This window comes from Peromyscus californicus, unplaced genomic scaffold (assembly GCF_007827085.1).
Source record: "Peromyscus californicus insignis strain IS unplaced genomic scaffold, ASM782708v3 Scaffold_10__1_contigs__length_136768540, whole genome shotgun sequence".
Classification (NCBI taxonomy): domain Eukaryota; kingdom Metazoa; phylum Chordata; class Mammalia; order Rodentia; family Cricetidae; genus Peromyscus; species Peromyscus californicus.
The window spans coordinates 1600764-1616338 of NW_026294391.1; the positions used below are offsets into that span (position 1 = coordinate 1600764).

General features: G+C 39.5%; 1 protein-coding gene across 8 annotated transcripts in view; it reads right to left on the reverse strand.

The window, feature by feature from the left end:
- Nucleotides 1–1884: 1884 nt before the first annotated feature.
- Nucleotides 1885–15575, reverse strand: part of Jade3 (jade family PHD finger 3) — a 157956-nt gene continuing 144265 nt past the window's right edge. For all 8 annotated transcript variants that reach the window (XM_052733412.1, XM_052733836.1, XM_052733590.1 and 5 more), the window contains 3 exons: nt 8526–8996; nt 7403–7520; nt 1885–4883 (listed from right to left, as the gene is read on the reverse strand). In XM_052733412.1, the coding sequence (XP_052589372.1) occupies nt 3973–4883; nt 7403–7520; nt 8526–8996 (1500 nt within the window). In that variant the 3' untranslated portion in view covers nt 1885–3972. The remainder of the gene's footprint in view (nt 4884–7402; nt 7521–8525; nt 8997–15575) is intronic.

Genomic DNA, 15575 nt, shown 5'->3' on the forward strand with positions numbered 1-15575 from the left:
TGCAGAGACAGAGAAATGGGGAAGAATTTTAACTAGAGTTTCTGTTTTCTAAAGTAGGAAGAAGAAAAGCTTGGTGGAAAAAAAAGCAAGGATCACACGGCACAGGCCAGGCTTATCAAAGTAGGAAGAAGCATTTGACACCCATGCCCCCATGAAGCTGAATGATCTAGAATAGGTACTGTCCAGCTGTGGCCATTTATTTTATTGTATTTTTTTTTAGTGGTGGCATTACTTCTGTGTAATTTTAATTTTCTAAATTTCAAGTTTTTAAGAGTTTAAGGTGAGAAATGACTAAAGCAACCCATGGTTTTCACATGTGCTTCAGGAAAGCAGCTCTATTACAGCGCAATACTTCCCATAACTCAGCAAAAGGTGGTTCTGAAGATGTTCTCTCAGTTCTAGCCTCTGGTTGTGGTCACAGCCTGTGCTGCTCAAGGTTCATCTTTCCAGATTATTTCTAAGCTACTTGCCACTTACTTATCCTAACTGAAACAGAAGGGAATTGAAGGAATAGTGAAGGGAGGAAAAGGATGTTTGGAGCCTGGTAGTCAGGCCTTGCAAAATGCTCACACCCCAATCCACCTCAACAAGATGATAAATGTATTTGGAAGTATAAAGTGGAGGAATTCACCAGTGACTAGACACAATGGGTTGTGGAATTGCCCATTTCATTGCAAAGACAAAAGTCTTTAGATCATATAATCTCTTCTATTTTATGAAGTAAAATCAACTGAACTCCTAGAAGCCTCCTTTAACAGTGCTAAGTTGAGTGTTAGAAAGTTGGCTGCATAGAGGGCCAGCCCCAAGGTGGGATTTATTAACTAAACCTTCCTTTAAAGCCATTATCACATAACTGCTGTTTTCTACAAAACAGTCAAACTGAGAAACCAAATGTTATATAATACAGTTTTTGAAATAATACCACATGAGTTAATGGGTGCTGAATATACTTTTGCTGTTGTGTACTTTTCTTCAGTTCTTAAAGCCAGTAACGGGCTTTGCAGCTCAGTGGGAGAGTGCTTACCTAGCATAATCAAAGTCCTGGTTTCCATTCTCAGCACTGCAAAACAGAAAAACAAAACAAAAAAAAACAAATAAACAAGCAAACATTGAGGATTTTGATCTTGCAGGGGAAAAAAACCCCCTGAGACTGTGCATTATCTGGCTTGCTCTCTACATTTAAACATTTTTTCAATACAAAAGTTCACCTCCCACTAGAAATGTACACATTCTTATAAACCCTTTGTTGGCTGTAACAGGATATACTTAGTAGTTTAAAATCTTCAGAATGAAGTATCAGAGCAGTCAACTATTAACAAGTGAGGTAGGTAGAGGCAGAAACAATCACTTTTATGTTTCACTACTGATTTATTCAATGACCTTTGACAACCTGAAAATATTTACCCTTTCAAAGTCCTGCCGTGAGACCATATAACCCTGATTACATGACAGACTCCCAGAGCACTGCATTATATAATGAGTATTATAAAAAATAGCTTTGTGTATCCTGTCACTTTAAATAGGATCTATGTCCCTGGCCATTTTAAATGATGATCCTAAGGTCTTTATCTTACTAGCCTGATGAAATCATGGTTTCTGGGCAAAGTACAAAGGGTTCTCTTTGACTTCTGGTATTGACCTGAATTGTGAATTTGTGCTTTTTCTTGACAGGGTCTAGATATGTATCCCAGGATGTCCTAGAAGTTATTATCTTCATGCCTCAGCCTTCAATGCTGGGATTCTAGGTGTGTGTCACCATACCCAGATGGTTTGTGCTTCTAAACATTCAATTTTTCATCCCTGAACCTCTCTTCTAACATAAGTAAATTCATAGATTTTAAAAAATCAGTATGCCAAAACAGAAAATTACCACACTGACAATAGTTAACAGTTTTCATAATTTAATGAAAAAGTATTGATAAAAAGGTGACATTTGAAAAAAGATTGATTTTATCTTCAAAACTTGAATTATATAAGACAAGACGGAAAAACATTAACAAAGGTTAAGAGGTAATACTTCAAAGAACAAAATGTTGCAGATGCAGTTTGGGGCATTTGGAATGTATACAAACTGAAGGCTCATTTGTTTACCCAGGAATATTCTGTAAAAATATTACCATTTTATCTCCCTGACTTGAATGATATTTCAGGCAATACTCTCCCAATGGCATTACATATGGAATTTGGCTAAAGCACTGTTTTCATGTTTGCTTCCCCCCATCCCCCATACTCAGAATTCAAAGGCATGAAAGGACACAGGCAATTGACTGGCCTTTAATGTAAGGAACTTACCACTCACCTCCATTATACTCTCATTACCATGAAAGTGTCAAATTTGTATGTACCTATGAGTATTCAAATAAGCAGAGGCTGAGGGTATTAAGAGGAAATTCTCTTCCTCATTTTTCAACTAAAACAAAATACAGGACACCTACTACACGTTATATTATGTTCACACATGTTCATAGGCACAAAAGAAACATTTTGAAGATGCAGCCAAAGGAGAGGCAAAATATAAAAGTTTTCAAAAAAAAAAAAAAAAGGAGAAAACAAAACCCCAAAGAAGCCTTTAACGAGGTTCTATGAACGAAAGTGGGAGAGAGGCAAACTGCTCCACAGCATTGGCTAGAGGGCTATTGCCCTCTCACTGGCACCTACTGCAGCTGGCTTCTTTCACCAGCATTAAACTTAAGAAATTGAAAATGGCCTCTTGTTTGAAAAATCTCTCTATATGTTCCCAAACTAGAAGAAAGAGAATATTATTTTAAGGCTAAGAAGAAAAGGGAGCTGAGAATTACAGTCTGCCTCACATTTTTACAAACTGCTACTTCCCCCTTTTTCTTAAATGGGAAGCAAACCTGTTTCATCCTCTGCTTCAAAATTCTCTTCCTCTAGAAATGAATCAAGGCTGATTATTTGGTAATGTGGTATAAGCAAGTTCTGAAAAATGGCTCCAACTTTTATGCTTGGGAAATTGCCTTGGTTTCAAAATTCATACAAAGCTAAATTATATCCATGTGTTAAAACACATGCTTTCAAATTTGTCTGACAATAAAAATCTGTTTCAAAATTAAAGCAGGTAAGAATACTTAACCCTCTGTGCATTACACTATATTTTAATTATACCTCAATAAAAATTTTATAAACATTAAAGCAGGTATACAAAAACTGTCAGCCAAACTTCAAACTTATTTGAAAACAACACAAAAAAACCCTGACCTGGCACAAATATCCCAGAAAAGGTCACACTTTGGGAAAGGCTCTGGAGGTCTTCACAAATGCCTTGAGAAGCAGAGCATTTTCCTTGGAAGTAGTACTTCTGTACTTTTGTAAACACTATCCACAAGTTAGCTTGTTAGCTGGATAAGAGAGTTATGAGTGTGTTCCCAGCAAGCAGGTCTAGGAACAGGCACTGGACACTTAGGAGAATTGACTTTATGTGATACGATACTGTGAAAGAAACTCAACCTTGCATGAAGCAAGGAAGACAATAGTAAGTGACAGTATCTGAGAATGCTGCTCTCCTGGTCTCTCCCTTGAAGAGGTTTTATAGATACCAGTGGAATTAGAATTTTTCTATAAACATGAGCGCTAAGGAGTCACATGTTATAGTTTCAAAAGATAAGTAGTTTTAGTGTCTGTCATGTTCTTTTGCAAATCCATCAACAATGCAAGGATTCTTAATACGTAGATTAATCAGTGTTTTAATGTAACCAAAAAGCAGCCCCGAAGTACTTACTGAGCAAATACTCTGGGCCCAACTATTCCCAGCAGCCTCCAACAAAGCAACCCCAGACAATCTGCAACTCTTGTAATGTGCTTATAAAAACTAGACCTGAAACCTTTTCAAAAAACGTCAAACCATCATTTTCCCTGCAATTCCTCCTAATACACTAGAATCCTTTTGGTGTTTAGATTTCCCCTAGTATGTGGGGCAAAGGCAACGGCTGCGTTACCCTTAGGTGTTTCTGATCACCTTTGCATTGAGCTATGGGAATGAGGATGTGTCTTACTTTTCCCATGGCACTCCCGAGCAGACTCATGAGAAGGATTTTCTCTGTCAGAACTTTCTCTCTTTACCCTTGCTGTTTCTTTATTCCCTTCCCCTTCCGCTTCTGAATCGCTGGGCTCTAAATCAGGGCAATACCCATCGGTTTCCTGATATGGAGCTCTTCCTGTAGACCGCCTGAGCAGCTGTCTACCCCACAACTGCTCCTTAGAGCTCACATTCTTAGTTGGCTTAACACAATACTGGAGGTCCTCAGTGGGCCTCACCCATGTATTGGTGGCTTCCTTAAAAGACCTGCTGAAGTGTTCTATGCCAGATTTTCTAATGTTACCCTGACTGGGCAAGTGGGAACTGAGCATGGACTCCTGGTCACAGAACATCTCATCTGAATTATCTTTCTGGGTGATGTTCCCAGACCAGTTGCCCTCCAGGCCATTGGAACTGGCAAGCCTGGAGTTAGGCTGACTCTTCCCATTACCAATAGAAGCCTGTCCATGGAGGGCAGCCTGAAGGGCCAGAGGCTTCCCTAATGATTGCCCATGATAGAACTCTGCAGATGGAGTTCTCTGAGCAGGACTGGAACTCTTGGCTTCACTTCGAGAATGGCTGTGGCTAGCCAGCAAACAGTTACTCTTGATTTCTAGTGGATGTCTTGGATATATTTTCACATTCGTGTCCAGTGGCTCCTCAAGCATCTGTGGGCTCCTTTTATTGTGACCAGGGGAGCTGCTGCCAGGAGAGGAAGGTTGGTTCTCGGTTTCTGTGGAGCTGTCTCTGCAGTCTTCTGAGGTTGATTTAGGCATTTTCAACTTTAAGGTAATTCGTGGTGGTGGGTAAAACAATGAGTTCTCTAGTGCATTTGTCAAAGAAAGTCCTGAAATCAGAAAGAAAGATTTGTTTAACAACTGATTTAATTATTAGCATATGTGCATCACAAAGTGAGTTCATGAATTTATTGTTCCAAATGTCTAATGAGCACCTGTCTTTGATGAGCATGTATACTACGGTGAGCAGAAGGAGTGAACTACAGTACAGGATGAACCCAGAGTCCCACAGAAAGCACTATCCATGGCTCTCAACCTTTACACCTTTGCTTTCCTAACTATAAAACAATAGCAACAACTAGTGTGCTCTGTCTTATGTCTCTATCTCCATGCCTTTCTTTCTTTGTGTATGTGTGGGGGCAAATGCACATGTGTGCATGCATATAGAGACCAGAGGTCGATGCTAGATGTTTTCTTCAATCACCCTCTACTCTATTTTTTGAGACAGGGCTTTTCACTGAACCTAGAGTTTATCAGTTGGTTAGACTAGCAAATTCCTGGGATCTTCCTGTTTTCACATAACTAGTACTGGATTCACATCACAAGGGTGTGCACCACACAGGCTTTTTATCTGAGTGCTGGGAATTGGACTCACTAACAGAGCTCTTCCCCTAGACTTCTCCTTGCCTTTCATTGCTATAAAGAATGTCACTCACAGTGTTTTGGAATGAGTTCTTTGTGTGTTTATGATTGGGCATACAGATAATAAGCAGGATTGAAGATGTACCTCAAATACAAGACATTCCAGATTTTATCCCCCATCCTCTCCAGGCATTCCCAAACAAGTCAAACAGAAAACTGCAGAAACACATTACAGGATTTGGTAGGGGAAAGGTACATAGGTATTTTAACTCGGCATTAGAAGTGGTGGGTGGTTCCTGAATATTGTATGCCCTTAGTCTGTAATATCCTGATTACAAATTATCATTATGGGATGTGGAATCATTAAAAAATATTACTGGACCCATGCTATGGGCACATATGCAATAGCATGCATGTGGAGGTAGATGATGTTATGGAGTCAGTTCTCTCCATCTTTACATGGGTTCTAAGGATCAAACTCAGGTCACCAGGCTTTTGAAGCAAATGCTGTTACCTTCTGAGCCATCTTGCTGGCCCTGGGGGAGGTTTGATAGTGGTAAGGGACAGAAAGAAAGAATCACAACAATATAGGATTATTCAGGGAAGTATTAATTACCTGGATATATCACCCTACAACTGGACTTTGCCCATTATAGTCTTACAATACGTAGTTTCATAAAAATGAGATATAGAAGAGGATGGCTTGTAAGTACCCTAAAGGGTAGCGTGCATTCCCCAAGGGTTTATTTTGAACAACTACAGCCTCCATCTCTGCTAGGGATTTTGCCATCTGTTGATGCTGTAAGCCATATTCTTATAATCAGAAGCCACTTGGCTGAGTCTAATCTTGTCAGCACACAGGGGGTCCTCCCTGTTGTCTTTTGCTTCTTATTGCTTTGACAGTCATGTTACAAGGTAACCTTGTGCCTGAGTATCCCTGCTACTTCCTGCTGTGATGTAGTCACAAATACCCTAGAAGCTTTTGATGCCTACCTGACATCTTGTTTCTATGTGTTTATCTTATTTTATGGTTGGCTTTTAGCAGGTGTTGATTCTATATATTTTGCCCAAGTTACCCTTAGTGATGATCAGGTTCTCCCACCTATTTCTGTATTAAAAGAAACATAGGGAAGTGTCACTGTATATGACTGTCATAATTCTAGCCAAGCTTCCACTTTAGGTACTGTAATTATCATTACCTATCTCTCTCATCAAGTGGGTAAAGCATGGATTTCTCTGTTGATTGCTCTATCTTCTAGTTTAGTTCTTAGTTCCTAGTACAGTGGTTTTCAACCTTCCTAATCTGCAACCCTTTAATACAGTTCTTCAGGTTTAATGGTTCCCCAACCATAAAATTATTTTGTTGTTACTTCACAACTGTAATTTTGCTACTGTTAAGAATTGCAATGTAAGTATCTGCATTTTCCAATGGTCTTAGGTGACCCCTGCGTAAAGGTCATTCAACCCAAGGGGTCATGACCCACAGATTGAGAACCACTGCCCTAGTAGGTTCTGAATAAATATTAGTGAATAAATGAAAACTTTAGAAATAGACCTCTTTTAACTTCTGTCTGAGGATCTGTTTTAACAGACGACCTTTAAGATGAGTAACCCTGGAATTAAATGGTCTCTGGAAACAAGGATTTGGTGCTAGCTTCTTGACTTTAAGTGAATTTGATAATTACAAAACACTTTCATGGCTGTAATTACTAGATTATCTGCCTTAGACTTGCAACTCCTCTAATCCTATCCTCAAATTTCTTTTCCTTCCTTTAATTTTTAATTTTCCAGGAGGGGGGTTTTTACCCAGGAATTAATTTCCCACCTTGTAAGTCAACAGTAAAATAGGCCACATAATTATCAGGATTAGATTGAAACAAATGAAACAATTTTTAAGTGGCATAATAGATATAAAACTAAATTGTAAAAATAATTATAATCAGAGTCTCTATATTTGCTAGGATAGTTTTAACACACAGGTTGTTACCTTCTGTAACTTCTTGGTTGATAAGCTGGACTTGCAAACCGAAGAGCTGTTCTTGTACTTTGGTGTGTGACAGTTTCAGCTTTTCTCGCCTGCTTATCATGTAGCATAGATTTCGGACCTACAAGCCCAATCCCCAGCAAATAAAGATGTTTGTTATATTAAGCAAATTTATAGTTGAAATTGTTCAGTTCATTCTGGTGGCTGTGGGAGTGAGGAGTGAAGGGCCACAGACCATGACCCAAATCAAAGGAATTACTACAGCATGACAATCATGGGGACATGGTTCCCATGTCAATCTGCTTTAAGAGCAAGTGCTCTAAGGTTCTCTCTGAAACCTATTCTCTAGTCTACAATCTAACAGGATCAATATTTATGTACACAGTCCAACTGAGAAGATAATGGCATCATACTTTAGTCTTCCCTTTCTATCCCTGAGTATGAATGATAGCACTTGGCATCTGTACCACCAGGCCTGGTTCATTTCTAGAATTCGACAATTATGAAATTTCCTAGGGTAAACACAGCATCTAACTTTTCTTTGAATTCTTAAAGCACTTAATCTACCTGATGAATATATCATGAGTTAAATTACCCGGTGAAGTGGCTGTCAACCAGAGATGATTTTAGCCCCTAGTAGGAACCTAGTAAATTTGGGAAACAATTTGTTTGTCAGAACCAAGTGTGTAAGGGGACTGGCATCTAGTGGGCAGAGGTCACTGACACTGCTAAACATCCTATCCTGCCACTTACAATAAAGGGTAGCACTCCACAATAAATAACTAATGCAGCTCAAGATGTCAACAAGTGCTGAGTCTGAAAAACTCTGAGATAGTGCTTTTCTGAAAAAAGACTTCAGTCTCAGGAATATGTCAGTAAAATAAGTGAATTAAAAAGTAAACAACTGAGAATAATAAATTCAAAGTCAAAGTTCATAGAGCAAATACATGAGGCCTTTCCAATCACCAGTCAAAATTTAAAAAGAACCCAATGTCTGGAAACACAGTGAACTTAGAGGATAAGGAAAGACACAGAAGCTCACGCCATATAATGGGGTGATCATTTTAAAACTGGAAGTGGTATCTTTTATCTCTATGTAGACAATAGTCAGAGCTGGTCACCTTACCCTCTCTAGGTCCTGCCGCAGGTGCATAAACATTCTCATGCGAGTATGAATGCTTTCTTCTTTTGGCTGTACCAAGCCATTTTCCTCTTCCTCTTTTGGAGGAATTAATGGCTTGTTGAAGTTGCTTTTGCGCTTCAGTTTCCAGTAGTTATAGATAAAGTCGACAGTTAACGCAGATAGCCTCAGCTCTTTGGCAACATCTTCTACCTGGACCAAGGTATAGAATTCTTCCTCTAGTTCACGAAGCTTCTGTGCCCGCAGGCTGGTTTTCTCACTTTTTGCCTGGCTCTGCTCAGCAGCTCTGTGGTGGTGGTACTCAGCCTCCCCAACTTTCGGCTTGTTTTGGCTATGCTTGATGCAAAATGACTTGAACTTTACTTCATCACCCTCATCTAGGATGGTCTTCATTTCTAGGCCATGCTCAAAGGCACAGGTGACATGGAAGGCAATGATACAGCTTTTCACAGAGCACTGAAGGAGAAAAAAAAATGTGTTAAGGCAGTACATGGGAAGAGGATAGGGAATGCTCTGTCTCTGGGCCCCAATTGTGAGCTTATAGAAAGCAAAGGAAAGACAGGGGGAAGGCTTGACCATGACAGATATTTTATAAGTAAAGAAAAAAAAGTGAAACAAAAAGAAAAAGAGAAAAATATTTTACAAGTAAAAATTTTTTTTTACAAGTTACCCAGGAAACTTGCTCATATAGAAAACAGCAAAAACAAAGGCAAAAAATATGAAATTTCCATTTTTACGTTTCAATTCAAGCAGCAAGCATTGAGTTGCCTTTTTTTTGAGAAGTCTCTGATTTATGTAAAGTTATATGGTTTCTTCTCTGCATCCTCCACATTACCTACATATGCTTTTATTGTAGTACTTTTTACATCCTACTAATAGCCGAAAAATTCCTATGTCAACTATCTCTATGCACAAGTATGTCATCAATTCAGGCAACATCATAAACTACTGAGAAAGCAGTTGCTCAGAATAAATGAAAAGACACAGTTAATATTATTGCTAGGACATCAATGGCTCTAAAAGGTCACAGAAACTCCAGTATCTGAACAACCTAATGTCCTGAAATTGTTCTGATACAGCTGAGCTATGCATTAGACTAGACAACTAGTCATGAAAGGCTATTTAAATTTAAATGAATTTAAATGGGGCCAAGATGTTGAGCCATGTAAGAACCCTGTGCTACACGTGCGAGGCCCTGGGTTTCATCTCTTAAACTACAAAAAAAGTTAATTAAAATTACATACTATGAGGACCAATGGCTCAGCAGATAAGGAGGCCTTGCCACCAAGCTGTCTCTTTTAAGTTATTCCCTAATCTCCACATGTGCGCTCCCTCAATAAATACACGTTATTTAAAAAAAATGACATACAATGAAAAATTTAACTCCTCAGTCACATTAGCCACATTTCAACCAAAGTAGATCTCTCTCTCTCTCTCTCTCTCTCTCTCTCTCTCTCTCACACACACACACACACACACACACACACACACACACACACACACACACCAAAACAGACATTTTAAAATTAAGTTTTTACTATTCTGCCATCCACTGTTAGATTCAACACATTACTATGGATCATACACTGACTATTCATAGGAAAACAGAGCAGGAAGAATCTAGCCCATGACAGATGCATTCTTGTGCTTAAGCTAAATTACCATTTGTTATGGTTAAAATGTTAGTTTTCCTTTTAAGAGATTTTAAAATACATTGGTACACATATATGCTAACATGAGAGATTTTATTTTTAAGAAAATAGGATGAGACCATATATACTGTCAAAAACTTTCTGAATTAAATTAGATCTCTTTAATTTTCTGAATGAAAAGTTAAGAGTAAGTATTATTTATTTATTTGTTTTACACACACACACACACACACACACACACACACACACACACACACACGCACACACACACACACACATTTGGTTTTTCAAACAGGGTTTCTTTGTGTAACAGTCCTGGCTGTTCTGAAACTCACTTTGTAGACCAGGCTCGTCTTGAACTCACAGAGATCTGCCTGCCTCTGCCTCCTGAGTGCTGGGATTAAAGGCATGTGCCACCACAGCCTGGCAAGAGTAAATATTTTTTAAAAGAAGAAAATAGTAGGATTTTTCATAGTTAAAGCAAGTGCTAATTCTTTTGGAAGTCTGAATTTGGAGGCCACTATGCTTACTATACATGCGTTGAAGTCTTGATAATTAAACAGAGAATAAGCTTGGATATAAATTAAGAGAAAGAACACAATACATGACAGTCTTCTTAGAAATTCAAGATACCCAACAGAAATGAGAACAAAATAACAGCAGCATTATTTTCTAATAGTTGGCTTTTCCTTTTTACTACCAAAATGTACAAACCTTCAGTTATAATATCACATGACTTTAAAAAATATTTGTTTTATGTGAATGTGTATGTATGTTTACTATGTGTATGCAGTTCTCATGGAAGTCAGAAGAGGTGTCAGATCACCTGGAACTGGAGTTACGGAGTTGTGAGCAGCCCTATGGTGGATGATGGGAATTGAACCTGGGTCCTCTACAAGAACTACAAATGCTTTTAACTGCTGAGCCATTTCTTCAGCTCCCAGAATGATCTTTTCTAAAACTAGATGGTTTTATGACAGTTTGCTAAGAGATATTCCTAATTATCATCTATGCATTTTTTATTTGGTGCAGTCTATATTTCTATGTTCTATAACTTTGATCTGAGAGACAATCTGTTTTTAACACCATATTGATAGTTGCTGAAGAATGTCTTTTATTATTTGTTGTATAATTATTTCATTTCTCTTGAATATTCAATCCTCTTCTCCTAACATAATACTGTCAACCATTAAAGCTATTTTTGGAGACAGGTTTTCTTGTGTTAACAGCCCTGGCTGTCCTGGAACTCACTATGTAGACCAGGCTGGACTTAAACTCATGAAGATTGTCTGCCTCTGCCTCCCAAGTGCTGGGATTAAGGTGTGTACCACCAACTGCTGGCAGGAGGTTTACACTTAAATTCAATGGGATAAAAGAATTTTGGGAATGGGACATAATTCTAATATCATCTAACCCAGCCTCACATTTACTATTAATTAAACTTCTAAAAAGTACCTGATTTAGACATGTCCCTTTCCAATTAAGTGGTAACTTAGCCACATACTAGATTCTTTCACTGAAAAAAGCTCACATTCTTTTTTTTTTTTTTTTTTTTTTTTTTGGTTTTTCGAGACAGGGTTTCTCAGTGTAGCTTTGCGCCTTTCCTGGAACTCGCTTTGGAGACCAGGCTGGCCTCGAACTCACAGAGATCCGCCTGGCTCTGCCTCCTGAGTGCTGGGATTAAAGGCGTGCGCCACCACCGCCTGGCTAAAAGCTCACATTCTTACAAAAACATCCCTCCTTAGCTCTGGATAGTTCTTTTGGAAAATTTGGTTATATTACATGGAAATATGTATCCTTAAAATTTCCACATATTTGACAAACCTCATGAAAATGAGGATGATGGTAAGCTCAAGATGCATTTTTTTTTTGTTTTTTTTGAGACAGGGTTTCTCTGTGTAGTTTTGCGCCGTTTCTGGAACTCGCTTTGGAGACCAGGCTGGCCTCGAACTCACGAAGATCTGCCTGCCTCTGCCTCCCGAGTGCTGGGATTAAAGGCGCGCGCCACCACTGCCCGGCATGATGCATTTTTATCTGAGTATTTTTTTATTATCGCTTGACTAAAAAACTATACAGATACTTAAAAACCAAACAGTAAAAGGCATATTTTAGCAACAGATGTCTCTCAGCACAAATTTATAGAATGTAGAGAAATAAATTATACAAAAAGACAAATACATGGATGATAGTAAAGAATGTTTCTTAGCAAACTCGGCCATAAAACCATCTAGTTTTAGAAAAGGTTATTCTGTGGTATTTGTAATTGGAGGTCTGTACACTTTGGGGCTAAAAGAGAAAAGCCCAGCCAGGTTTTGGAGCCAAACATTTATTTATTGCTATTATAAAATAATGCTATGAAAATTTATGTAGAAGTTTTTATTTATGTTTTCATTTCTTTTGCATAATGTATAGCAAAGGATTAACCTTGCCCAAAGGAGAGTTTGGCCTTTTGTCTCTAGTACAAGAAGTAACAAGGCTTTGGACTGTTCTGCTATGTGCAGTCTATGCTAGCTGTGTGACTACAGTAGAGGCTTTGGGTTACATGCTATCAACCTGCCTTCCAGAAGGACCCAAGAACAAGGTGTCAGGCAAATGGATAGTTCACTCTATGTGGTGAATCCCCAATATTACCTCTGGCCTCCAAGGCTCTGGTGAGTGGAGAAATAAACACTGAATGCATGTTTTTGGGAGTGGTAGGGAGCATAAGACATACAGCTCCTTGGATAAGCTGTGGCATTTAGGTAGGGAGTGGAGGGCATGGTGGTTACTGACCCTGACCACTGTAATGAGTCATAAACCCAATTATCTGCAGACTACTGTGGAGACTAAGAGCACAGAGTGCTTGGCCTTTGGGGCTGATACTTGGCCATTAGGTAGGTCTAATCTAGGGGTAGCAACTTATTTCTGCAGCCTTCTTTGGGGTTATTAATTCCTGGGTGGGGTCCGGCAGGCAGAGTGCTGAGTTTCCTTGATTCTTTCTGTCTGGTGCAGAACTTGGTGCATTGTTTGCCTCCCTATTCTTTGATGCACTTGCAGAATACTCCTAAGCATATGTATTAACTGGCCATGTAAGCCTTAAATCAATATGAGGATTTGGTGTGAATCTTGCTATATCTCAACACACACACACACACACACACACACACACACACACACACACACACGGAGAGAGGGGAGAGAGGGGAGAGAGAGGAGAGAGGGGAGAGAGGGGAGAGAGGAGAGGGGAGAGAGGGGAGAGAGGGGAGAGAGGGGAGAGAGGGGAGAGAGGGGGGAGAGGGGGGAGAGAGGAGAGAGAGGGGAGAGAGGAGAGAGAGGGGAGAGAGGGGAGAGAGGGGAGAGAGGGGGGAGAGAGGGGGGAGAGAGGGGGGGAGAGGGGGGAGAGGGGAGAGAGGGGAGAGAGGGGAGAGAGAGGAGAGGAGAAAGAGGAGAGGAGAGGAGAGGAGAGGAGAGGAGAGGAGAGGAGAGGAGAGAGAGAGAGAGAGAGAGAGACAGAGAGAGAGAGAGAGAGAGAGAGAGAGAGAGAGAGAGAGAGAGAGAGAGAGAGAGACAGAGAGACAGACAGACAGACAGACAGACAGACAGACAGACAACCTGTTTGGCTCCTGGGCTGCTCACTATGGCCAGCACTGGCTTCTAGTAGCTAAAGAGGGGAAGCTTCTAGAGCAAATGCATTCCTGATATGTACAATGTATCTTGGATAGGTCCAGCCCTATAGGAGCAGCAGCATATAGCACCAATTTGTAATGTGGGAAAAGAGAGGTATTAAGATAGATCCAGTTCCCTCCCTTCCCCAGAGCTGGTGCATTCTAATATTTAAAGACTGGGAAAGGAAGCTGTATCAATTATATATTTAAAAAAACCCAATCGATTTATCTTTTTACCATAGTTTTAAGCCTTTCAAAATATTGTTTATAGTTTTATTCCTATTCTTACTTTTAGCTGATTTTATTTATATCTTTTATATCTGTATTTTAAAACTGCTTATTCTTTTCCTCAGCTTCATTTTTCCCCTTTTAAACCTTGTTGCTGCTTTCCCCCCCTTTTTCCTGTTCCTCCTTTATTTCATTTATTACCTTTATTCATTTTTTAGTTTGGGTTTGCCTTGAACCTCCAATCCTCCTTCCTGCCTCCCCATCCTGTGTGCTTGGAGATTATAGGTGTGCACCACCTTTATTAATTTTTTTTGAGACAAGGTCCCACTATGTGAAACCTGGCTGGTCTAGAACTTCCTATGTAGACTAGGTTTGTCTGGAACTCATAGAGATATGCCTGCCTCTGACTCTTTAGTGCTGGGATTAAAGGTATATGCCACCACTGCCCAGCTCTACCTTTATTAATTTTTAACTCCATAGTTTATTCCACATTTTGCCACGTTCTTTTCTTCATAAAGATTACATTTTAGGCCGGGCAGTGGTGGCGCACATCTTTGATCCCAGCACTTCAGAGGCAGAGCCAGGTGGATCTCTATGAGTTCGAGGCCAGCCTGGTCTACAGAGTGAGATCCAGGACAGGTGCCAAAACTACACAGAGAAACCCTTTCTCAAACAAACAAACAAACAAACAAAAAGATTACATTTTAATTTTCAATTCTATATATGTGGGTGTCTATACATGCCATGTGGATAAGAGTGCAGTGTCTGTGGAAGCCAGGTGGCTTTGAATCTCCTAGAGCTGGAGTTATAGGCAGCAGCTGTGAGCAACCCAACTCATGCTGGGAAACAAACCTTGGTCTTCTGGAAGAGCATTATGTACTATTAACTACTGATACATCTCTACAGCCCTGCCACTTTCTTTTCTACAGCTACTGGTGATATAGCAGTTTGACTTTTATTGTATGTTTTATATTTGCTTTGTTTTGGTGTTGTGATGATTAATTACCAATGTCAACTGACAGGTTTTAGAATCATCATGAAAACTTCTTTGTGGTGTCTTTGAGACTATTTCTAGAAATATTTAACTGAGCAAGGAAGGCTGACTGAATGTGAGTGGCACTATCCTCATTGGTTAGGGTTCGAGAATGAATTAAAAAGGAGAAATTGAGCTGAGCATTCATCTCACTTTCTGTTTTCTGACTGCAGACACAATATGACCTGCTGCCTCATTCTTTAGACATTGTGCTTTCCCTGCCATGGTAGATTCTATCTTCCAATTGTGAGCCCAATTCAACCCTTCCTTAAGTTGCTTTTGTTAGGTATTTTGTCACAGGAACACATAAAAAGTAACTAAAAGATGTGTTGCTGTAACAGCATTTTCTTTTTCTGACTGGTACTCGTTAGGCCCTTAAGGGAAGGCTGCTGACTAAAGACCTCCAAAAAAACCCAGAATCTACCCTAATAACAGGTGCACAAATTGTAATACAGAAACAGGAAATACAAAAAATAGA